This window comes from Cyprinus carpio, chromosome B1, assembly GCF_018340385.1.
Source record: "Cyprinus carpio isolate SPL01 chromosome B1, ASM1834038v1, whole genome shotgun sequence".
In the NCBI taxonomy this organism is placed as follows: domain Eukaryota; kingdom Metazoa; phylum Chordata; class Actinopteri; order Cypriniformes; family Cyprinidae; genus Cyprinus; species Cyprinus carpio.
In genome coordinates, this window is record NC_056597.1 from 12,646,974 (window position 1) to 12,671,563 (window position 24,590).

At 37.1% G+C, this 24,590-nt stretch overlaps 2 protein-coding genes across 2 annotated transcripts; one reads left to right on the plus strand and one right to left on the minus strand.

Moving 5' to 3' along the window:
* The first annotated feature begins 276 nt into the window (after nt 1–276).
* Nucleotides 277–4,278, plus strand: LOC122135865 (thioredoxin-related transmembrane protein 2-B-like). The gene is made up of 8 exons (XM_042716617.1): nt 277–605; nt 1,465–1,525; nt 1,895–2,008; nt 2,306–2,382; nt 2,789–2,895; nt 3,442–3,507; nt 3,589–3,718; nt 3,862–4,278. Exons 1-8 carry the CDS (start codon nt 417–419, stop codon nt 4,042–4,044), a joined length of 927 nt encoding a protein of 308 aa, XP_042572551.1. The 5' UTR covers nt 277–416; the 3' UTR covers nt 4,045–4,278.
* Nucleotides 4,279–7,191: 2,913 nt separating this feature from the next.
* LOC122135866 (palmitoyltransferase ZDHHC5-A-like) lies at nt 7,192–23,136 on the minus strand. The gene is made up of 11 exons (XM_042716618.1): nt 22,038–23,136; nt 19,862–19,983; nt 18,750–18,913; nt 18,242–18,414; nt 17,990–18,092; nt 17,533–17,624; nt 17,320–17,446; nt 14,900–15,011; nt 13,483–13,595; nt 11,069–12,000; nt 7,192–7,478 (listed from the first exon to the last, which is right to left on the minus strand). Exons 1-11 carry the CDS (start codon nt 22,193–22,195, stop codon nt 7,262–7,264), a joined length of 2,313 nt encoding a protein of 770 aa, XP_042572552.1. The 5' UTR covers nt 22,196–23,136; the 3' UTR covers nt 7,192–7,261.
* Nucleotides 23,137–24,590: the final 1,454 nt, after the last annotated feature.

Below are 24,590 nucleotides of genomic sequence, written 5' to 3' on the forward strand. Positions count from 1 at the left end.
TACACTCATATAATGCGCCCTGAAAATGCATTAAATTGCATAATTCTGTAGTTTATCTGCATAAATACTTATATAAGATGAAACAATTAATTAACATTTGTGTAAGTGACGCATGTCAAAATCGTCGCTGGGAGTTTATTTATTACGGTAAATGAAAAAGCGACATACTTCCTCTTGTCCTTCCCTTTATGTGACATCACGACTAATAAGCGACGTCTTTTCGGGAAAGTGACCAATCAGTGGGCGTGCTTTAAAGAGGCGGGGCGGATTTTTTCTTCGTCCGCAGTGACCTCTGTCCCTTTAAATATTTTAATTCATTTGCCGACGAATATTGTCTCGCATTGATAGCGGCGTTGATGCGGACTCTGCTGTTTCGGATCACAGCAGCACTCGTTTTCTAGAAATTAAAAAGAAAAATGGCTTTATTGACGCCTCTCTTCGCGTTTCTGTATCATTTGCCGCAGGTTTACAAATGGCTACTAAAGCCATACTACATCTCCTCGTTATTTATGTCTGTCGCGTTCCTGCTTGTCCGCAAAACGCCTGGGATCTGCGAACATCTTTCGACGCAGCGCGAGGATGGAAATTCATGCGATTTTGACTGGGTATGTATAACACATGATTAATGATAACGGATACAGCTAACCTGCTTTGTAGCAAGGGGACTGGGCAGTGGCCAGCAGAATTTGGGGGTCGCTATTTAGCTGGCAAGAAGACAAGCCCAAATCATGGTAAAAGAGTTTGGAATACCATGCATAAAAATAATGCATGTGGAAATAAGAAACCTGGCAACGTGTCCCACGCGTGGTGCATCTGTATCATTCACTGTTGTGTCTTAATATTTATTTATATTTAATAAAAATATAACACAGTGGGTTCCAAAACCCTGAACAGTCAAGCAAAAATGGGTAAATATGGGCACCAGGGTTGCCAGGTCCCAGAAAAATTTCCAGCCCAAAGCTTACTCAAAACCCGCCCAAAAGGAATGAAAACTAGCCCAATTTTTGCCCTTTCCAATCATAGCTGACAGCAGCTTTATGTCATTAATGCCCTTTAAAATAAACATTTAGATTTTAGTTATTCTGTGCTTTGAATATTAGCAAGACTTGTTTATATGTAGTATGCGCATATGAAATTATTTAATCTGTATTTTTTTCTTTTACCCCTTTTTTCATTTTAATTTTCAGCTCTTTTCCATAATAAAAATGATATGTCCAGAAATAATTGTGACAATATTTTTTTTTTCCATATCATATCAATATTTATCAGAATATTCATTTACCATTATTATGGAAGGAAATGCTTTGAGAATGCATGTGAACATATATATATATATATATATATATATATATATTTATATATATATACACACACACACACACATACTATTTTATATATTATTAAGTGTCTTTACATTGTAACATTTAAATTAATGTCAGCCTTTGTTTATTCATTTTCTTTCAGAGAGAGGTGGAGATACTGATGTTTTTAAGTGCTATAGTCATGATGAAGAACAGACGAGCAAGTAAGAGTTTCTCCTTCTTAAAACACACTTTTCCATCTTTGTGTAATTAAATAGCATTCTTTATTGACATTCAGATGTCAGCAAATAATCTCTTAACCATCATCATCATCATCATAATTAGAGGTTGAATGTGAAGGTTTTGTTTATACACTAAACATTTGGGCACCTGTGAGTCTTTGTGCTCTCAGTGACGGTTGTCTTGTGTTTGTTGTTAAATCAGTTTTCTTTGTCATTCAGTGTTTCCGTTACACTCTTTCCCCCTCCTCCAGCTCTGCTGTTCAACTCGACCCCTTTGAGTGTGCATTTTCATATCACAAAGCAGTTCACTATGAAAATATATTGTTGTTTTTTTATATCTTTGCTCCCCAGTTACCATCGAGCAGCACGTGGGCAACATCATCCTCTTTAGTAAAGTGGCCAATGTGATTCTGTTCTTCAGACTGGACATACGTTTGGGGCTTCTCTACTTGACATTGTGTATTGGTCAGTGTTTTTTTTTTTTTTTAATCTTTCACAAGATTGCAAACAGTCACTCAATTGGAGAGAACTGTAGACTAAAAACAAATACTAGGCAAATGTAATACAGGTTTATTATTGTTGACTAAATCTAAAATATATAAGTAAAATCTAATTAAATATCAACAAAAACTGATGACTATAATACAATAAAGTATCATATTAAGTATAAGCAGTATACAATAAGTATAAGCAGCAAGTACTGATACTAAAATACACTGATGTATTATGATGGCTGTTAATATTCTCTAATTATTGATGCAGTTTTCCTGATGATCTGCAAACCTCCGATCTACATGGGCCCTGAATACATCAAGTACTTCAGTGATAAAACCATTGATGTGAGTATGTGTTCATATTAGCCAGTAAAGTACTTTAGTCATGGCTAATGAGCTGCTGGTTTACAAAACACATTTGCACAGAATGGAAAAAGAAGGAAAAGATCTGAACAATATGAATGAGAATGATGTATACTAGAAGAGCGTCAGTGCTGGGCACACTTTATTCTGGGGCATCTCATTGCATACCGATCACTGACTTAAAACATCAAAGGGAACTAGCTTGAGTGTGCTTGGTTTATTAGTAACAGGATAAATGCTTATTACCATTACAGCCCAGTGTTCTTTGCAAATAAGCCATTTTCAAATTTCAGCCACATAGTTGAACTTTAACTCCAGCAGCCTGAGGGAATGTTGAGTTCAAATATATACTAGTGAGTATAGATGCTCACTTTGCTTTTGTTTTCAGGATGAGTTGGAGAAGGATAACAGAGTGACCTGGATCGTGGAGTTTTTTGCTAACTGGGCACCAGAGTGTCAGTCTTTCGCCTCTGTCTATGCTGATCTGTCCTTGAAGTAAGAACGTTGTTCTTCATAATGGTTTAAATGTTTGTTATAAAAAAAAAAACTTTTATGCAGAAAAGACATTCAACTGATCAGAAGCGACAGTAAAACATTGATAATTTGACAGGATATTTATTTCTAAAGTATCCTAAAACAAATAAACATTTAAAACAGTTTAATGTAATATTTTTCAACTATTAATAAAGAAATCATTAAGCAGCACAACTGTTTTCAAAATTAATATTAATACAAAATTTTTGTATTAATGTGATGGCAGATGGAATGTCACGAAAATAACTGATATGAAATAAATCCTATTATAAGAATTTTTTTTTTTACCAAAATCTAAAATTAGACTAAAGGCTGCTGAGAATTCAGCTTTGCCTTCACTGAAATTAAATAACATTTTAAATTGGATTTAAATAGGAAACAGTTCTTTTAAGTTATTAATATTTCATAATATTACTTTATCTTAATCTTACCGACCTCAATCTTTTGACTCAGTGTCTGTGAATTTAAGTATTCTGAATAGAAACAATGAACTTCTCTCTTACTCAGGTACAACTGTGCAGGGCTGAAATTTGGCAAAGTGGACATTGGTCGTTACAGTGAAGTAGCCAAAAAGTAAGTAGCTCTGCTGTGTCTCTGAGCTAATTGTAACAGACTTTGACAATGTGCAATGTTTGCTTTTTTTTCCCCCCTCAGATACAGGGTCAGCACCTCTCCTCTCTCAAAGCAGCTGCCCTCTCTAGTGCTCTTCCAGGGAGGAAAGGAAATTATGAGGCGCCCTCAGGTGGACAAAAAGGGACGGGCAGTATCTTGGACCTTCACAGAGGTGAGGCTTAATCTTCAAAAAAAAAAAAAAACGACCTTCAGGAGTGGAAAAACTTTGCCTGAAACATCCTTCAAACACTCTCTTTTATTCTCTGTCTATGTTTCTGTACTATACAGATCAATGTGTTTTTCCTTTGTTTCCAGGAAAACATCATCCGAGAGTTTAACCTCAACGAGTTGTATCAGAAGTCAAAGAAGCTTGGTAAGGCCAAAGGAGAGAAGTTCGAGAGGCCCAGCGAATCTGTGTTTGCCCCTGTGCCTGAAGAGGAAGAACCGGAGGCTGAGACCATCACTGCGATGGACACAGAGAGCAAGAAGGACAAATAGAAACTGAGGAGACCTGGGAATCACTATGGACTGGAGCAGAATGTGCTAATGTTCAGTATGCAGAGAGAAAGAGTTTGTCTGAAATTATGGACGGAATGATTGTGTTATCGTTTCTTTTTTGTATAACGTATTAAGTGCAAAATCAGTCCAATAATATAGTAAATCCTTATATTAATATGTATTTAAATGTCATAATCATTGATATACTGGACATAGACGTCCAAACAGCTGTTATTTGGGACATTGATATTCAATTTAATTTAATTCAGTTAAACATTGGACATCTACCTCTAATATGGTTGATAATTGTGAAGTGATCATCAGTAAGGGGTTATTTTGTTGCATATGCATCACACTGGGGAGCAAAGTTTATATCAGTTGTTTTTCTAATGTATTGTTAATCCTCCCTTTCCATTGTCACTCCTAGTATTTTGTTTTCTAGAGGTTTTTTTAACTGCTTTTCTGAGATGGAGCTTGGTTGTGTGATGGTACTGACTACTAGACTGCATTCTTTGGTGGTAAAAAGAGAGGGTGTTTTTTGTGAAAAGTTTTTATTTTTTGGATTTTTTATATATGTGTGAGCGAGATATTTTGTGTAATTTTGTTTTTACCCAGTTTTACATTTTTTTTTTGAGTGTGTATATTGTTGTAAAAGTCTTAAATGTTTTGTATATTGAGCTTATTTTAATTTCCTTTGTGCTGAATGATTAGTGTTTAACTTTTTTATTTTAAACTGACAGGCACAGAAGAAAGCTGCAGGCAGTCTTCACGTTTTGACCCTTTTCAGTCATTACTTTCACTGTTGGAAGTTTTTATTGTCAGTTTGGTTTTGTGGAATCTTGTCATCAATTTCCCAAATAAATAATATAAAAAAAGCAATATTGTTTTAGTTCCCTATTGAGTAAACCAGTCTTGATTTTTCACTAATTTTTAATGAATTGATGACTGAGAGATGACTAAGTGGTTGTAAACGGAAGTTTTTTCATTCCAATAAAACACTTTGTTCTTCACATCCTGTTTTGTTCAGCTTGTGCATTTTTAAAAATTGCTCCAAATTTAGACTTAACAGAATAACCAAGCAGATGTTTGACAAACTGGTCAGAAGCTGAAACGTGCACATCTAAATGACTCAGTGTTCAATTAGCATTTGAGATTTGCGTTCAAACAAGTCAAAGCATTCTCAACGATGACACAAAGCATGTGTAGTGGGTACCAAAAATATACATAAAAGTTACATTAAACAGTTCCTCATAGATCTTTCAGAACTTACTCCACAGGTTCATCACAACAGGTTGTTTCAAAACCATAACTAAATACCAAATTTATTAATTCAATATAATATATAAATAAAACATATATATAAAAAAACTTGTTTTTATATTAACTAAAAACCTGTTAATTTACTGAAAACTAAAATTAGACATGCAAAAAAAAAAAACTAAAAAGATGACAAAAACAAAATCACTCAAACATTAAAGATCAAATCAAATCAACATAAGGTTGTATATCTGGAGGAGCACATCTACTAACATTTTCAGTATTTTTAGGAACACCCAGTTATTTCCAATGCAACAACAAGGTAATGAGGTCCTAAATATGTTTAGACTATTTTTCTGATGTCTACATTCACAAACAGGCTTTCACATATTTGTGGACAGAAAAAAAAAAGTTTTTGTGTATAGTTTTCTAAAGATTTTTATCTATTAAAACAGAAGCAATGCATATAGGAAAAATTAAAGTCAAAACTGATTTATAAAGTGTTTATTACCAATGCTCAAACACACACACACACACACACGCATACACATATTCACAACCATGTTCACTCACACTGAACTATACAGAACACATTCTTTTTTTCTTTCCCTCCCTCTCCTCATTCCATCTTTTGATCCAAAATATTCCTATAAGTGTATTCATTGGCTTTGTACAAGTCAGCAAATACATTCTGTCCTCTGATTGGCCAGCTCTGATTTAAATGTTGATCAACATTCCCGACAAGACAGACGATGATTGAAATGAGTCCTGCACAATCTTCTCAAATGCAATAGGTAAGAATTAAATAATTAAAAAGGATTTCACTGATTCATAATGACAGCTAACTTCCACTGATTGGTTCAACTGCTGTCCAATCAGAGGGCACTGATATGGTTCCCCACCGTTCTGTGGCATCATGAGCAGGAAGCTTTAAATCCTACATGGCTGGCTAGTCAAGGCCACAGATAAGATTTGGCTTTCACATATTAACATAAAACAACATGAAAAAAATAAATCAGATCTAAGAAGCCACCAATCAATGTTTCCAGGATAAAATGTGAAATATGCCCCACAGACTGGGCTCCCACCGTATCAAATGCATTTTTTATGCTACGATTAACCCTCTGATTACAGGCTGATATATTTCCAGCTAGAGTGGCCATCAGCTCTTTATCCCTCTATTTGATTAGATAAAAGTCCATAGAGAACAATATCAGCCTTTGTAGAAAAAAAAAACAAACATTTTGATCTTATCAATAGCCATTTATATAAAGTCATATAAAATAACACTTTATAAATTAAATAAAAACTTCCTTGAATTTCCAAAGCCATTGCTCAGAAAACACTACTTGCACTTGAAAAGGCTGCTGTCATTTAAATAATGCATTAGTCCGTTTCCTTATCTTTTCTACGGTTTTGCTTCCCTTGTGTTGATTGGATACAGACGCAACATTGTCGCAAGCCAAACACAGTGGTCTGAAATGTCTACTGAATGCCACAGGTCCCCTTTTGTAAAAATGCAATTCCACTCAGTGATTAAAAAAAAAAAAAAAAAACTAACAAACTGATCATTTTTTCTCTATACAGAACAATTTACACATTTATGTTGGATAAAAATCTTTTTTTTGTTGTTTATGTACTGAAATGTTTTCAAGGCAATTCGGTCCTTTGCTGTCACACTAATTATTCGCTCCAGCTCCTTACTGGTGAGGAGTCCTGAAGTCCCACTATGTCACGGCTTGAATGACCCCCTGCTCCTCCTCCTCCTCCTCCTCGTCCTCTATGTCATATCTATTGTGTGTGTGCTGGTAAAAAAATAAAACAGAGGTCAGAAGTTTTCAGATCTTTCCAGGAGGCACTAATAAATGTCCACCAAACAGGATTTTTTCTCTTCTGTGTCGGTGAGGAACATGAGTCCATGGCTCCATTCTTGAATACATGGGTCAAACCAGGGTGTCTCTCACACTGATATCTCGTAAGTGGTCCCTCCGACGCCCGTCACCTTCTTCACCCCACCTCCAGGCTTGTGGTGGGCGGGGCTCTGAGAAGAGCCAGCACTGGAATATGCCTGACCTGGGCGAGTGGACACGCTGACAGGATGAGAGGGGGATGAAGGGGTGGAAGAAGGTTTCGGTTGCCCGTTTGTCCGACTATATGACTTCATCTGAATCTCGTCCCTAAAGCAAAGAAACAAAGATGTTAGAGAAAGACAGATTAGAGTGCAGTTTTTTAGAACTTGCACTACTGTTCAAAAGTTTGTTTTGCCATTAAACTGATGGAAGTGGCAAATAAATACATTCATAATGTTTATATTTTAAGTTATAATGATTTATATTTTAAATAAAAGCTCTGAAAACATATATATACACATATCATGGTTTCCACAAAAATATTAAGCAGCACAACTGTTCCCAACATTGATAATAAGAAATGTTTCTTGAGCACTGGCACTGATCACAAGAATAAATTACAATTTAGAACATTAAAACAGAAAACAGTACTAATACTATTTCATAATATTACTGCATTTTTTGTGTAAGTAAATAAACTTGTTAAGCATGAGACATTTAAAAAAAAAACATTTGAGATGTATTTTTAGAGTAAAAGTATGATGATTCTGTAGCATGCATTCAAACCAAACACAAGCCTGTATTATGAAAAATTAATAGGGTCAATATTAGAGTGATGTAAAGTGTGCAATTTTGTGTAGTCATGATTGTTTCACTCCCACAGTTAAATAAATAAATAAATAAATAAAGCATCATAATGTAACCAAAAATAAGTCACAACACACACGAAAGAATTGCAATATGATAACTGATGATAATATATAAATCACAAGATGCTTATTATGTCAAAGTCACTTCCTGTGATATGATACAGATGTCAGTTACAAAGCCTCCCAGAGCAGACGACAGTTCAGAAAGCAAAGTGCAAAAAGGCAGTGAAGGAAGTTTAGCCAGAAAGGCAAATTCAGCCTTGCCTGCCAGTAAATTTCAATTTCTCAGCCACACTATTTGGAAATGAAACATTCTCTTGCACTGAAGCATTGCAGGTTTATTCTAACCATCAGCTATGCTGTCAGCATGTCACTGAGACGACAGTTAATGATGAGGGATCATTGCTTGGCCCTTGGTTCGTTTCCAAATAACAATGCATACATGTCAACTTAAAATATAAAGCTCTTATGACTAGGGTTGGGAACCGAGAACCGGTTCTTATTCAGAACCAGTTCTGTTTTTTTGAAAAGAACCGGAACCGTGAGTCATTTCTAAGTTTCGGTTCCAAAAAACGGTTCTAGTGCGACTGTGAGCAGCCTTGCCCCTGTGTTCTGACGATTCAGCATTTCCCGTAAAGGATGTCACAAACCAAATAACAGAAATGCTTCTCTGCCTCTTTAATTACTGAGCACATTGTTTCTAATAACGCGCATTCCACAGACTCGCACGCCACGTCGTGTCTTTAACTGCCGAACACATGTTTCTCACGACTGTACGCGCACTCGCACCTTTGATAACTGTGCACGTTGTTTTGTCTGACTGTACATGTACCGGCAGCACGCAGCACCTCCCGCCACTAAATTACATTATATTTGTCCCATGTTGTCATTAATGTACATACAGACTTCAACTTGGACCATTAAATAAGTAGATTGCTATTGTTATGTAAGTATGCGGGTTAGATTATTTAGTGTACAGGTCATTTCAAGAGTGATCAACAAAGTGATAGAAAATATTTATTTTCATGCATTTTAAATTTTTAAAAATGTGGAAACCACTCATTGCATCACACCATCTCCTGACTGCATTATTATTTATAAAATATAGGGGCTTTATGGAGTGTGTGTATACATGGTTATAAGTATAACAGTTTATATTTCATTAAATTAGGGAAATGAACAAGTGTCTTAGCCCTCAAGTGACTATTTGGCCAACCTTATTCCAGCTTGAAAAGCAAAATGTTATTGATAGTTTAAAAAACATCAACTTTGAAGCACATGCTGATTGATGGACTTGCATTACTCAACATTACTTACTACCTTCCAGCAACAATACATTCAGTGAAGGTAAAAAAGTAAAAAAACATAATAGTTCATTTAAATGGAATCGGAACCGAAAAATTTGTATACTGTAATATATATGTTGAATTTTGACATTGTCAACCCTTAAATTAAGTTGACAGTAAGTAATAAACAGTATTGAGCATGGAGTAGTTGAGTATTGTGCATTTTTCCTTACCACTATTTTTTTAATAGTTGTTAAATTATTTTAATGGAACCGGAAACTGTTTTCTAACCATTTCCAACCCTACTTATGACAGAATGTATTTCATTTTGTTCTCTCCCTCATTCTAAGCAACAATGTTTCCTGTATAGAAGATTTTTTCTTTGCGGCTTAGTGTAGGTCAGGTTGATTTTGTTGCTTTTAAAAAGCTGACTAATAACTCGAAGCAAAGCAGGCTTTCCAGACCCCTAAATGAGCACAGTGATGAAGCTTCTCTGTCTCAGATCTGTCCATTTAGACATTTGCCAGTGGTTAAAATGGATCTGTCTTGTCTATTCTAAAGTAAACAGTGTTCAGCTTATCTACCTTGGTCGCCATGGTAACAACTTAATCAGCAGCATGATGTCAGGAGACTTTAAAAAATATAGTTTTCCATCCTGTCTCTCCACAGACAAGTGCTTTATGATTCTGTTCATGTTTACTGTGACATCATGATATGGAACTGACTCAACTAGTGAACACTAATAAATTTGCAACAACAGGGGCATTACTAAAATTTATGCAAATTACGAGAAAAACTAGCTGAAATATGACCTGATTATTCAGATTCATTAATGTATAAAAATATAATTTATTGTATTTCTTATTATATATATATGCTTGTATGGACAAAGCCTTTGAATTCTGTAATGGTTGACTGGACATTTAAAATGAAATGGTTAGAGGATTTTTAAATTAAATCAGTAATACTTTAATAATATATTTTATTTACTTTTCATTTTGATTTTTATGTTGTTGTTTTTTAATGTTTTGCCAATGTTGTCAATTTTTTAAATAGATAAGATAATAATTATTATAACAATATTAATAATGAAATTTAAAATCTAAATAAAGACTGGACAATTTAAATTAAATGGTTGTGGATGTGTTCAATTAAATTTAATTAGTAATATTATTTACATAAAATAAATAATGAATTTAAATTTAATTTAACAGGCGTCCCAAGTTCGAATCCCAACTCGAGGACCTTTCCCGATCCTGCCCCCTATTTCTCTCCCACATCACTTCCTGTCAGTTCTGATCTGTCCTGTCGTATATATTATATATATATATATATATATATATATATATATATATATATATATATATATTATATATATATATATATATATATATATATATATATATATATTATATATATATTTTTTTTTTTTTTTTTTTCCCTTAATGTCCCTTTAATGTCCCTTAACTTAATTTTTTTTTTTAAGATAATTGATTTTTATGCTGTTTTAATACTTTGACAATTATGATTCACAAACATCCAACACAATGACATCAATCAGCAGAAAGCAACAGATCACAGATGAAAGCATAAAATTACTGGCAAGTCGCCTTAACAGAATGAGTTTAGACATGGGAAAAAGCAGAAGGAAGAAAGAAGTGAAAGAGATACACTCACAGGAGTCTGGGAGGAGGAGGAAGAGTAGGAGGAAGGAGGCAGCAGGCTGCGCAGAGCGTCGTAAGGTTGAGGGGGAAGTACTCACTTTGGCGCCTGTATGCCCCCTCCCCCGACCGAGGCTGAGGCTTTGCGGACCAGGCGGTACTGCATCTCTGCAGCGGCAGCGCTAGAGTAAGACAGAGACTTCCCCAGCGGTGGGGGGTGTGGCGAATGTGGAGGGTGAGTGGTGGGCGGCAGGGGTGTGTCAGTGGAGCGCGTGCGGTATGGATATGAGGGCTGAGGTGGGCCCGAGTCAGAGAGCAGGGGGGGTCGAGAGAAGCGGGGCGGCCGATGGTGATGGTGATGATGGTGGTGGTGGTGGTGATGCTGAGAGTCGTGCAGCAGGCGTTCCCGCTCGCGTTCAGGTGGAACCGGCGGAGAGGAGGGGGAGCCACGTAGATAGCCGGTGTGTAGCGGGGAGGCAAGGAGGGCGGCACTGGAGGCAGATGGCTGGTGGAGCTCCGTCTCCCGCTGCTGGGCGATCTGTGCCGACAGGAAAGGCGAACTGTATCCCACTACAGGCATGTGCGGTCGGCCTGGTGACATCTCAGGTGCTGCCGATTCAAAATCTGGGATTTCAGACGGCGTGAGCAGACTATCGTATGACAGACTGCCGTTCCGAGGAGCCGGTGGTGGCGTCTGATTGGCTAAGCTCTTGTAGCTGGTGGAGGTTGTGGCTTCAGATGGCGGGGCATTGTGGGAAGAGCGAACACTGGAGGACCGTGAGGACCGCGAGGCCCCTCCGGCAAGAACTGTGGGATCAGAGAAGGAGGGATACGAACGCCCTCCTAGGGAGTATCCGGTGATCCCTGAGCCTGGAGGTCCTCCAGGACCCCCAGCTGTTCGCTCTGGCCCGCTTCGCTCCGCTCCTCCACCCCCTTCACGCCCATCCAGACTGGGCTCAGAGCGATAGCCTGGCTGCTGACTGGACTGGAGGAGAGAGGAAGAAGACTCTTTAAGACTGTCCCCGCGACTCATCTACAGAGAGAGCGAGAGAGAGACAGCAGGCAGAAGAGTTTATTAAGTTTCAAAGGAAATCTGAAAAGCTAAATTCAAAGGGATGATGTCAAGGACAAAACCCTTGGGGTAAGGATCTTGTGGGTCACTGGGGACAGATGATTTAGGAAAGCGCTTTCTATAGCTATAATAAAGAGCCAGCGTTGAGACGGACAGAGAGGCTAAGCTTGGAAAAGGCAGGGGAACAAACTTAGACGCACTAAAGGCAGAGTGTCATGTTTGCTTTTGTTTCAGTATAGCACACCACAGCCACATGAGCAACGTTAAAAATCAAAAGACCACAACATCTAGCTTTTCTTGCCTTGTGGTCTTTTTTGGCAGGGGATAAAAAGCCTTGGGGCCTCATGTACAAAAAGTAAGCTACAAGCAAGCATGACATTTACCATGTTTGGCTTCTTAGCCTAAAATTGTAGATTTGATTGTAGCCAACTGAGTGACTGTGCATAATTCATCCATTTAACTTGCAGGTACATTTTTAGTTCACAAACAAAATATAGCCCTCCTCATGAATACCTAGTTTGTTTTGCTACTAAATGGATTTAACCAAAACTTAACATTGTATATGTGATTTAACGTCCTACCAGACTGATAAAATTTTTCATTTTTTACATATCAGTTACTGGTGTATTGCTATTAAAACCTTGTGTACACACTTCCATAATGGAAACTCTGTAAACTTTTATACATGAGGCCTTAGGTATTTCAGAATCAATCAAAATCACATGACATGGTGTATTTCTCATCTAATATATCCTAATCCAGCATCATAGAGCCAAAACCGAACCGAAATTTTCTTGCACAGCCACTCTGTAAGGAGAGATTGGTTGTTTGTGTTGACGCACTATAGGCTTTATTAGCACTACTAGAGTATAATTAAATGGAACAGATTGTATTTATTCTTTTGTTTTTCTTTCTTATAAGCTATGGCCTTATAAGCAATAATCTATATATAATATAACTCTTAATTTTTCAAGTTTTAGAAATGAAGTAACCACTATGGTGATAAACTAAATAGTGTGAGATTCATAAAACAATGACAATTAAATAGAAACTCAGCTGCAATAAGCTGCATTTAAAAATGTATGCATATGGACACTGAAAAAGACAGATACTAGAGAAAGGAGATGATTATTGGCACATAATAAAACAATAACACACAGACACACAGAAAAAGTAATACAGTGTAAACTTACTGATACTGTTCAACTGAAAGCCACTGAATCAACCAAATTGGAGGGGGGAAAACAATTTAATGGATTGAACAAAACGTTAGAGAAAAAAAGACTTAAGTATGTGGTATAAAGGAAATAATAATTACAGTCATGCAAAAGAATGTAAATGATGTTAAATTAAATGTTGTGAATCACCACCATAGATTGTGAATGAACACACAGACCTCTTTACTTTGGATAAACAACACGTATATCAACAGAGAAAAATTACCTGGTTGGCATAGGCATGTGTGAGGGCAGTGTGGTTCTTGCCCGGGCTGCTGTATGTGGGCCTGTACTTGAACATGGTGGGGGTGGGCGGGGCTTTATTCAACAGACTACTCTCTGCAAACAAAGAACAGAAAGATCAGATTTAGAGTTGCAAACACATTTGAGGAATGTAAAGGAGAATTAAGGTGACACAACAGCACTGCAACAGGTAATTGCAATCTTATGGCTTGTTCACACCAAAGATGAAAACTACAACTATAAAGTTTTAATAATCGTTCTAAATCTATGAAAACAAAAGTTCAGACCACAACTATAACGATAATGACACAAAGGTACGATATCATTTAAAGGGAGACTCCACCCCTAAAATGAAAATTTGGTCATTAATCCCTCACCCCCATGCCGTTCCAAACCCGTAAAAGCTTTGTTCGTCTTCAGAACACAATTTAAGATATTTGGGATGAAAACCGGGAGGCTTGTGACTGTCCCATAGACTGCCAAGTAAATTACACTGTCAAGGTCCAGGAAAGTATGAAAGACATCGTCAGAATACTCCATCTGCCATCAGTGGTTCAACCATAACGTTATGAAGTGACGAGAATACTTTTTGTACGTGAAGAAAACAAAAATAACTTTATCCAACAATTTGCCTCCTCTGTGTCTCTCGGCATCACCGTAGCACTATTTTGGAGAATATAAGCTGAACGCAGGCAGCATACGCTCTTCTGTGTCAGCCGTGCCAGATGCATTGTTTTCTTTCAAATCATAGCATAAATACACATAGAAAACGTATCCTTGTGTTGCGGCTGACACAGAAGAGCGAACGCTGCCTGCGTTTAGCTCATATTCTCTTACTTTGACACTGTTATTTACTTGGCAGTCAATGGGACAGTCACAAGCCTCCCGGTTTTCATCCAAAATATCTTAAATTGTGTTCCCAAGACGAACAAAGCTTTTACGGGTTTGAAACAACATGGGGGTAAGTGATTAATGACAAAACTTTCATTTTGGGGTGGAGTATCCCTTTAAAACAAAAAAATGACAGTCAATTAAAATTCACTAGATTTTAATGCACTAGATGGCACACAAGATAACTGCAGTGCTTGCTTATCATTATAGTTAAATTTACAGTTATCATTCTTAGTATGATCAGGCCTTTAGACCTCATTCAAAATATTCATATTAGATTCATGAATGGCATTTGCAAGGAAATATATGCAAGGAAGACAAGACCAATCACAAAAGCATGTAAGTATTATTATGACATCACTGCTGTTATATTTGAAAGCTTGAATAAACACTATTCAATTGAAGTCAAATCTGATATGTAATCAGTAACAAAAAAAAAAGCTCAAATAAGGCAAAAAGGAGCTATGTATGTTTGAGAGAATGAGAATGCTACTGTAGTTTGCTCTAACCCTCAGAGTGTCCGGCAGGTCCTCGTGACAGCCCAGGATATCTGAGCTCTGGTTTAGGTGGAGGTGGAGGCTCGGCGTCAGCAGACTGACTCTCCATCAAACTGCTCTTAGACTGAAAGATTGCAAAAGAGAGGATGAAACACAAGTGGTTAACTAAATAAAGAAATAGACAAAACAGCTGACTAAAGGTATTTTCTGACTCATATACAATGTCCGATAGAAAAAACACTCCTTCCTCCTCAATGCCAAAGTCACAGAATAAAAAAGTTACATTGTTGACGTTACATTGCCTGAACTGGCAAACTGTGCTTAGGAGCTACACATTGTTATCCTGGTCAGGTACTGAAATGTGCTGAATTATAGATTTTTGTTCTACATTTTTAGTACTTGTTTAGCTTTGGTTTACCATGCTAGGGGTTGAGCGATAAATAATTTTAATCAGGATTCCGGATTTAGCTTTTGAGAGAAGCTTCTTGTACCAGTTTTCATGTAAAGAGTGTTTTTCTTTATATGATAATACATCAGCAAACTATCTGAGATCAAATAAACCATGCGAGTTGACATCCTCTTGATTGGTGATTTGTGATGAATTCTTTATTAGCCTTAATTAACTAATCATGACTATGATTTGAGAAAAGTAATTGTGATTATCAGATGAACCTTTATCATGGAAGCCCTATACAAGGGGTGGCGATCTCCGGTCCTGGAGAGCCGCAGCCCTGCAGAGTTCAGCTCCACCTAATTCAGCACCCTAATTAAAACTCACCTGCCTGTAGCTTTCTAATAACATTTTAGACCTTGATTTGTCCAGGTGTGTTTGATTAGGGCTGAAGCAAAACTCTGAAGGGCTGTGGCTCTCCAGGACCGACGTTCGCCACCCCTGACCTATACCATGCAACCCTATTTGGCACAGACCAACAGGTTGCTGGGTGTGGCGACATGAACACACTTTAGGCTCTTTCTCAGGCTTTGGACCATTTGGCGTGCCAACTTTCCATGAGTAACTGATTACAGCAGACACACCTCTGTTATAATGTGAACTAGGGCAATAGTATCACGGCAGAGGATGGCAAAAGATTCAGCAACCTTATCAGAGGGATAAGACCAGGACTTCTGAAGATAATAGAGGAAAAGTGAATGAACATTTCCAATAATCAGTTCCCTTCCTTCCATTTCTGCACAGTGGTGCACATTTATCAACCAGCTTTCTCTGCCACACTGTACCTCCTTTCTCCCTCTCACTATCAGTGCTTATAACTCAGCAAGCTACAAGCTGAGCCTTTCACTTTAGAAACCATTAGGGTGTGTCTGATTAGGGAGACATGGTTTAAGAACCACTGCTCTAGAGAGCAGACGGCTTCTTGTGCTTTTGAATCGCTCTCATGGTACTTTAATGTCATACACCGATCGGTATGTTCAGTGCTGCTTCAAGTCCAGCACTAATATGTCCACTTATTTGCATTGCTTTGACCGTTCTCTGTAGATGCCACCTTCTCACACACCACGATTGGTCGATAACATACAATGTCTGCATGTTACTGGTCAAACGATCATTACCTTCATTAAGTATGAAAACAGGAAACCAAAGCCAAAACCTGGATATTTAAGGCAATATAGAAATCCTGGCCAGGACGTGTCCTGGGAAAAGGGCACGTTTGGTCACCCTAGAAACCATTAATGCAGAAATCCATGTATTGCCAAAAAAGCATGGCTACCTTTCTCATAACTCCGGGTTGCAATGTTGAAAAATGTCAAAAGCATGTAATGAAGTGCTCCAAACTGACAGAAAGTTCATGTATTCGTAAAGAACATAAATCATTTCAGAGCAGAACCTTTCATTATGGAATAAGGAAGTAATTTTTGACCGTTTAAAAGCTACGCTACGTTTCAGCCATATTAATGCAAGGCTGTCGGTGTCAGCTGTCCTCAATCAGATGGTAAATGGCACAAACAGATATTTTTTGAGCTTCGTCTGCCAGAAAGGGGAAAGGGGTCACTTTCTGACCTAGGGATTTTGGCTCCAACAGGAACGTCTGCACCTCAGTGGCAGAGGTAACGCTCACGGCCTTCATTTAAACATTTTAAGTTATGAATTTCTAGTTACCAGATAAGGGTTTTTATAAATTATTCAAATTCAGACTGACTTCATAATGACTCATTAAGAATAATTTGTGATTTGTGAATCACTGAACAATTTATCAGAAAGAACAGACTCTAAGGAATAACTTGCACACAAAAACACAAGAGTAATATCTACAATTTCTTTAATGTCCTTGGCTTTCTCTGGCCTGGAAAATACAAATTCAAAAATCCCTGATGTTTCATACCAGTTGAGAGACTGTTCTTCCAAAAGGAGAAGGATGGAGAGAAGCCTTAAGAGCACTGAAGAAAATAAGTAAAAAGACTTTTTATTTCCTTACCCGGTGAAGGTCTCCTTGGATTCCGTTGTCGAGCACCTTGGCTGCCAGCTGAGCCTCAGTAAGCTGCGGTCGGAGGAAAGGAGGCTGAACAGACACTGTCTGAGCCTTTCTCTTTCTACCCAGATACCTGAGTTACAGTACAACACTGTGTTAAAACCTCAATAAGAAAATACAACATAAAGGTCAAAGTTATGAATGCAGGGGAAAATGTACCTGGGTGCCTGTGAGCTGCACAGAACGTGTGAGACGTTCCTCAAGCAGCCGTTAGTGAAGGGGTTCACACCTCCCCTGAACTTCCCTGTTACCTACAAACACAGAGTTGACCATAAAACAATTACCTTAGTAGTTACTTTATTAGTGATGTGTCATAAAACATTTAAAAACAATACAAAAGAAATGGAATGAGGCAGTAAGAAAGAATAGTGAAAGACAATAAGATACAAAAGTGAGCACATGTGGTCAACACAAAGAGGAGGAGAGATTGGCAGAAACTGGTTTCGGGAGAGGATTAAGATGAGATTACAATCTAAAGAAGAAGGGTCATATTTTGTAGGATTATAAAACTGCTTAATAGGGATTTAATTTATCCCAGTTCACCACCACCAACAACATGGTTACTGACAGGAAAACAAACACGACAACAGAAGATTATGATTGCGCATGTCACAACCTGCTCATTGGTGGTCCTGCCTCTTGCCACCAGAACAACATGGAAACCAGTGAGACCTGCCACTGGGATGAAGAAAAGCCCAGCGACACACATGACAGCCATACTGATAAACGGTCAAGGAGGAAACAGTAAACTATCATACAAATCAGCTCTCAAGTTCAGCTCTCACTCAAAGAAACTGTTGCACAATCTGAATTTTTGGCCAAAAGTTTTGGTATGAGCACATAAAATGAAACAATTGTTTGAGGATACGTGACAGCTGAATGCACTCTGTCCAGCTGCTGGGTGTGGTAGAGAATGAAAAGCAGGCCGAAGCCAAACACGCCCATTATGTGAGCCGTCAAAGAGAGCAAGAACAGGAAGAAGTAACGGTAATTCCTCCGGCCGATACAGTTGTTGACCCATGGACAGTGATGATCAAAATCCTGCAAGGAGAAAAGAGGCAAGTTGCATACGTGTGAGTGAGTCATAATGGTGAAAGAAAGAGAGAAAAGCTTAAGGCTGTCCTAAGCAAGCACACTTCTCTACTTAATTAACACAAATTGATCAGTCTAGTCTGCAAAACATTAGTCAGAGCAAGAGTGGACAGACTGATTAATGACAAAGACTTACCCTTAGAAAAAAGAAACAAGAACTGCAAATGTTATGGCATTGCTATGTTTTGTAATGTTATTTGTTTTGTCAATGCACATACTGAAGTCATATCTGGACACAATCACTGGAATAAGGTGTGTGTGTGTGTGTGTGTGTGTGTGCTTACCTCCACACAGTTGTCGCACACGGAGCAGTGTGAGCAACGCGGGGGTCTGTAGAAACGGCAGGTGGAGCACCACTTCATCCGCACTTGAATACCTCGAATCTCCACAGTCCATAGCTTGTAAAGAGGAGCTCGGAAATCATCCTCTTTATCCTCATCTTCCTCAGCTACAACACACACACACACACACAGTTTAACAAGCCTTCCTCAGTGGATCAAATTACAGTTTTTATTAAACTGCTGCTTAAAAGTCAACAAACCCTGTTTACTTTATGACCATTGTGCTCTTTAACAATCTTGTTGTGAATTATTTATTTGATGTTGTTACTAATGATTAATATATTTTTTTATAATATTTCATTAAAATGCAATAAAAATAAACCACTTTTTCGAGTGACGTCACCTAGGCCACACAAAAGAAAATAACTAATAGTCAATTAATATACAGCAGTTTGTTGAATTACATTTCACTCAGAAATATTAGGAAAGTGAAATGGACTGGGAATGAAATTTTCATGTTGACTTTAAGACAGTGTTGTAGTCGTTAGGCCATACTTACATATACATACATACATACATACAATTACTATATATATATTGATATATACTATAGTATATCCTATATTATTTTTTATATAGTAATATATTATATATATAATATATATATATATACGATATATATATATAATATTATATATATATATATATATATATTTTATATTTTATATATATATACTACATACACACACCTACATACACACACACACACACACATTAGTGTGTGTGTGTAATATATATATATATTATATATATATATATATTATATACACACACACGTGTGTGTGTGTGTATATATATATATATATATATATATATATATATTATATATCTATATATATATATATATATATACTATTATATATATATATATATATATATATATATATATATATATACACACATATACACATACATATATGTACACACAAATGAAGAAGAGGTGAAAAAAAATGTATATAAAGTGGTTTGTTTTTCCAGTAAGACAGCCACACATTCTACTGCAGCTGTATACTCAAACACACACGGACACATCATATTGCATATTGTTTCATTACCTCTAGGGAAGATGCCAGGATCCATAAAGGTGGCCATACAGAAGTTGGCCAGAACAAACATAAACATAATGCCATTGTATATTGGCACAGCAACGGAAAACTCCTCTGAAAGCCAAGGGCACCTGTGAGAAAAAGAGGCATGAATGAGACTGAAATCATACACTTCATGTATGCTTTCATATATCTTTGTCAAGTCTGCTTAACCGTCCTAATTTAGGAAAAGAGCTGGTTGCCAAGGGAACACACTGACTGATAATGTTTTAGCCACATTCTTACTATAAGCATATAGATGCACAGATAACCATACAATTTTTCCTGGGAAAGAGAGGGAACCACAAAACATACGATGTGTGAGAACACAAAAACAAGCAGAAGGGAGAAATTAAAAAAGAAAATAGAGAGGGAAGTGGCACTTTATGACAGATGCTGTCCTATTTTCATTGCCTTTCAGTGTTTAATCTGAGGGGTTGGTGAGAAGAGAGGGATCAGAGGGGGCAAATGACAAGAAAGAACAGACGTGACACAGCATCTGACATAAGCCCCCCCAGATTTCCTCATGTGCCAACTGGAAGGGCCGGGGTTTTTTTGGCATGATGACTATTTCATGTTCCTGTTATATTTACAGGTCACAAGTTGCAGAATACAGGGCACAAGAAGTCAACAGGAAGCTGATGTGATTTCTCAACTTCATTAAAAAGTAAACTGACTGCACTTTAAATGCTGATATTGCATAAACAAACCAACCTCATATATCATTAAGGAACTTATCATTAAGACCTTTTGTTTATGTAAACATGCATTAACATAAACATCATGTCCATTTCAGTGTCAATACGTCAATCTATTAACTTCGCAGGGGACTTTGGTAAGGGTACTGTAAAAACAAAGTCTGGTGTACACACAACTGTAAGTAACATTGGCAGGAAGGTGACTCCAAGACCAGAAATCCTTTCTGGATTTACATCAGTGTTACTAACTGTATCAAAATACATAAATCCTCAGTGGAAAAATCTTTTATATAAGTTCATGTAAGAAATGAAGTACAGTAGGACACACAGACTAATTTACATTAGATCAGATTACTATTGAAAGTTGTGTCTATTGAAAATCAAGCAAAATTTATAGAAGATTGATCTTGTCATTATTTAAAACATTTAATATAGAATATTAATAAGCAAATAAGTATTTTAATACAATACAGGCAAGGTGTCTTTCTGATATTTAAGATACAGCCTGCTGTATTGAACATTAACTTATGAACTGAGGATATTATTAGAAGCATACTGCTTAGATGCATGCCGTCAAAAAAAATAAAACATTTTTACAAAAAAAGACTATTCTAGTTATTTTAACAAAGAGACTATAACAATCTCAGATGTGGCTCGTTTAATGATAAAAAGGATGAAAAATGACAGCACTGGAATGACGTTAACATACTGTCCTACCTTGAAACTGCTTCCACATGATCATCACCAGACAAGCTATTTTGTAAAGTAAAATAATGGAATCCTGTGCACTTGAATCCTTTTATACAGGATTTTATAGAAATTAATCTGGTATAGCGGTGATAAATGATAACGTAGCAAAGGGACATTAAAAAGGACATTTTTTTTAAATGTTTAAAATGAGAACGAGAAGTGTATGCTATGAATATGCTTAACATCAGTAAGAACATCTTTTGTTCAAACTAATTGTTACTTCATTAAGTATTAATTCAAGTTACAGATATACTTGAACAGTAACAATATGCAAACTCACAATGCAAAGCTTTTATAAAATTCTGTCAATAGTTTAATGCTTGCACATAAACAGTATAATCTACAGGGTCAGCCAGATGTTTACACTCATATGCAATAAAGATAGCATTTAAATGTTACACCCATTTTATCCAAAATAGTTTTCACCTAGCTTGTGTGCACCGTTATATACTGTGAGCAAGTGAACACACACTGCTGTGTTGTAGAGAAGACTTAACCTTAATGAACCGTGCCAGCAAAAATCAGTTCCAGGTAGAATAATTTGGTGCTTCTGAATGAGTTCTAGGCAAAAGCATGCCATTACTCACTCCACAGTGCAGCAATACATTTTTGATCACTGTTATTTACCAGAACTTGTTGACTCATCCATCATAAATGATTGCAGCAATCAGTGTTAGTAAACGTGTTTGTGTACTCACGTGTAAAGCAGAAGAACGAGGGTGGTTGCTCCGACCAAGAAGGCTGTTGCCGCAGAGACTGGCACGTAGCGACTAGGCCGGAGAGGTCTGGAGTGAACAGTGGGGTGGGGTGGAGAAGTGGGTCCAGACACGCCCCCACTCATGCTGCCGCTCGGCATCACCCAGGGGGCAGGAAGGCAGCGTGTCCCGGAAAATGATCCGTTTGTGAGTGTGTTGTCAAGACAGCACAAATGCAAAGGAAGACTAGCGGAGAAGTCGTCGTCCTTTCAGCATTATACAAAAAGGCCACAAGATGAGCATTGTTGCAAAAACTAATTCTCAAAGTTGAAAATGATTACGAAATAATTTTTTAAAAGCAGCAAGCTGGAGAAATTTGGAATTTTAACAAATTGAGTTTAAAGTTTCTGATATTTCACTCTGGCTTACAAATTATTAAAGCATTTAAAAAAAATCTAACAAAAATTGCTCAAAATCTTTAAAGTCCAAGTATTTTTGGGTCATTTAAAACAATTATTAAAAAACAAAACAAAAAAAATTTGATTTCAAAAGGCTTAGGATTAAGTTTAAAAAGTGCAACAAAAAGGTACTTGAATATAGGAATTGCTTTGAAAAAAAAAAATATTTTAAATGTTTGGTGTTACTGTATACAGTATAAAATAAGAGGTAGTGGAGAGCAATGGGTATGAATTTGCTTTTTTTCTTTCTTTTTTTGTATGATAAATATTTTAAAAATATATTTGATTTTGATGTTTTGATAAGCAGCAGTGTATTCAATAAATGTTCTGTGGAGTTTTTTTCTGCTGTGAACTGGGGGTTAAAAAAAATAGAGACCAAAACAGATATAAAAAAAAAAAATGAAACCGCAAAAGACAAAAAGAGGGACAGGAGGATTCAGCAGTTTTGGTGTAGTTCAGTTTTAAAGGGAGCAATGACAACGAAGGAATCAACCGTTAAGAATTTCCCCCGACCATCCACACTCAGAAAATATAAAAATGTCTTTCCTTCATTTCAACCAACAAGTGTGCTACACTGCACCTTAAAAAATGGAACCGCAAGTGTCTCTCTCCTGAGTCGAAGCATTGCTAATCCACAGTTTAGTTTCGAACGGACAGGCCAGTATCTTCCCAAATAAAAACAGGCTTAAACCTGCATGGCCTGGTGATTAGATCAAATTTTCACTTTTTGAAACAAGGTGCATATAATGAGAGGAATGCTCCAGCTAAAACACCTCTCTTGATGGAGCTTGCACAGAGACAAAAAACAGGTGAAAGAGCAGCGCTAAGCTTGCACACACCTCAAAACTCCTGGGAACCGATCCAGGTCAGTGGAGCGATTCTGAAAAGAAGACTTCAGAGCTCAGAGGAATCCTAGGATTTACAGGTGAGTATGTGATCAAACAGAAAACAATGGACAAGAGTTCAAGTTCTCCCTTGGGACACTTCAGAGACTTCCTTGAATGTGTACGTGTGAGTCTATCAGGCCCAGCTGCCGTCTATTAGCAGATGAGAAGGCATTATATAAGGAGCTCAGGGGGATGCGGCCTCAAGGGAGTGCCTTGAGCCATGCCTGCGCTTTCTTCTCTGACTCTGTGAAGTTCTCTCGCCTTTCAGCTGACCATACGCACACTCAAACACGCAGTCAGCCAATGTTGGGGCCTTCCAGGGGGTGTGCTGGAGAGAATGGAAATAAACTCCACCTGAAAAGAACAAAAGAGAAAAAAAAATTAATTCTGAGCCAAAAAAAAAAAAAAAAAAAAAAAAAAAAGGCTTGAGCAGCAACTTCTAAATGGTAGGGCTGACACAAACAACAAATATGGTAAATAAAGTGTCTATGATTCATTTAAACTATGTGAGCATTTGTTTCTATAAAGTATTCTGTGAGTTGTGTGAAAATGTACAGTACAAATAATCATTCTTTTATGCTATTTTGGTGCTTATTCTGGTGCTCAATTGTAAATAATGATTCTCTTTTCAAAGCTGGAAAAACGCTGGAACAGCTTTTGAGGCTTAATATTTTTGTAGAAACCACAATCCATTTTCCAGCATTCTTTAATTAATATAATGTTCAAATAAAACAGCATTTATTTAAAATACTAAACTTTTGTAACATTCTACATTTCTTTACCGTCACTTTTAATTAATGTATTGTAAAACTGTTCCCATAAAAATATTAGTGAAAACCTGACATCACTGTCCAGCCTGGGGAATAACTCTTTCATTGACACTAAGGGGAGAAAACCCCTGACCTTAATCCCAGAGACATCTGTAGGGCAATCCCTAACCAGTTTCTCTTAGTTTCTTCTCTTCACAAAACACACACTGAAATGACATCACATAAGCTTTCCCTATCAAGAGAAAACCTTCAAAAACAAGGGGATGTCTGAATGTTTGCAAAGCGTCAAGGCTTTCTGCCATTGCGCGCACACATTAGGGCTGGGTATTGCTAACTACAACATGAAACCACACACACATATTACGAAACAAGCACTTGCACAGTGATACTATCACAGATGAATTGTGAACCTGGACACATTTTAATCTGCTAAAAGTTAAT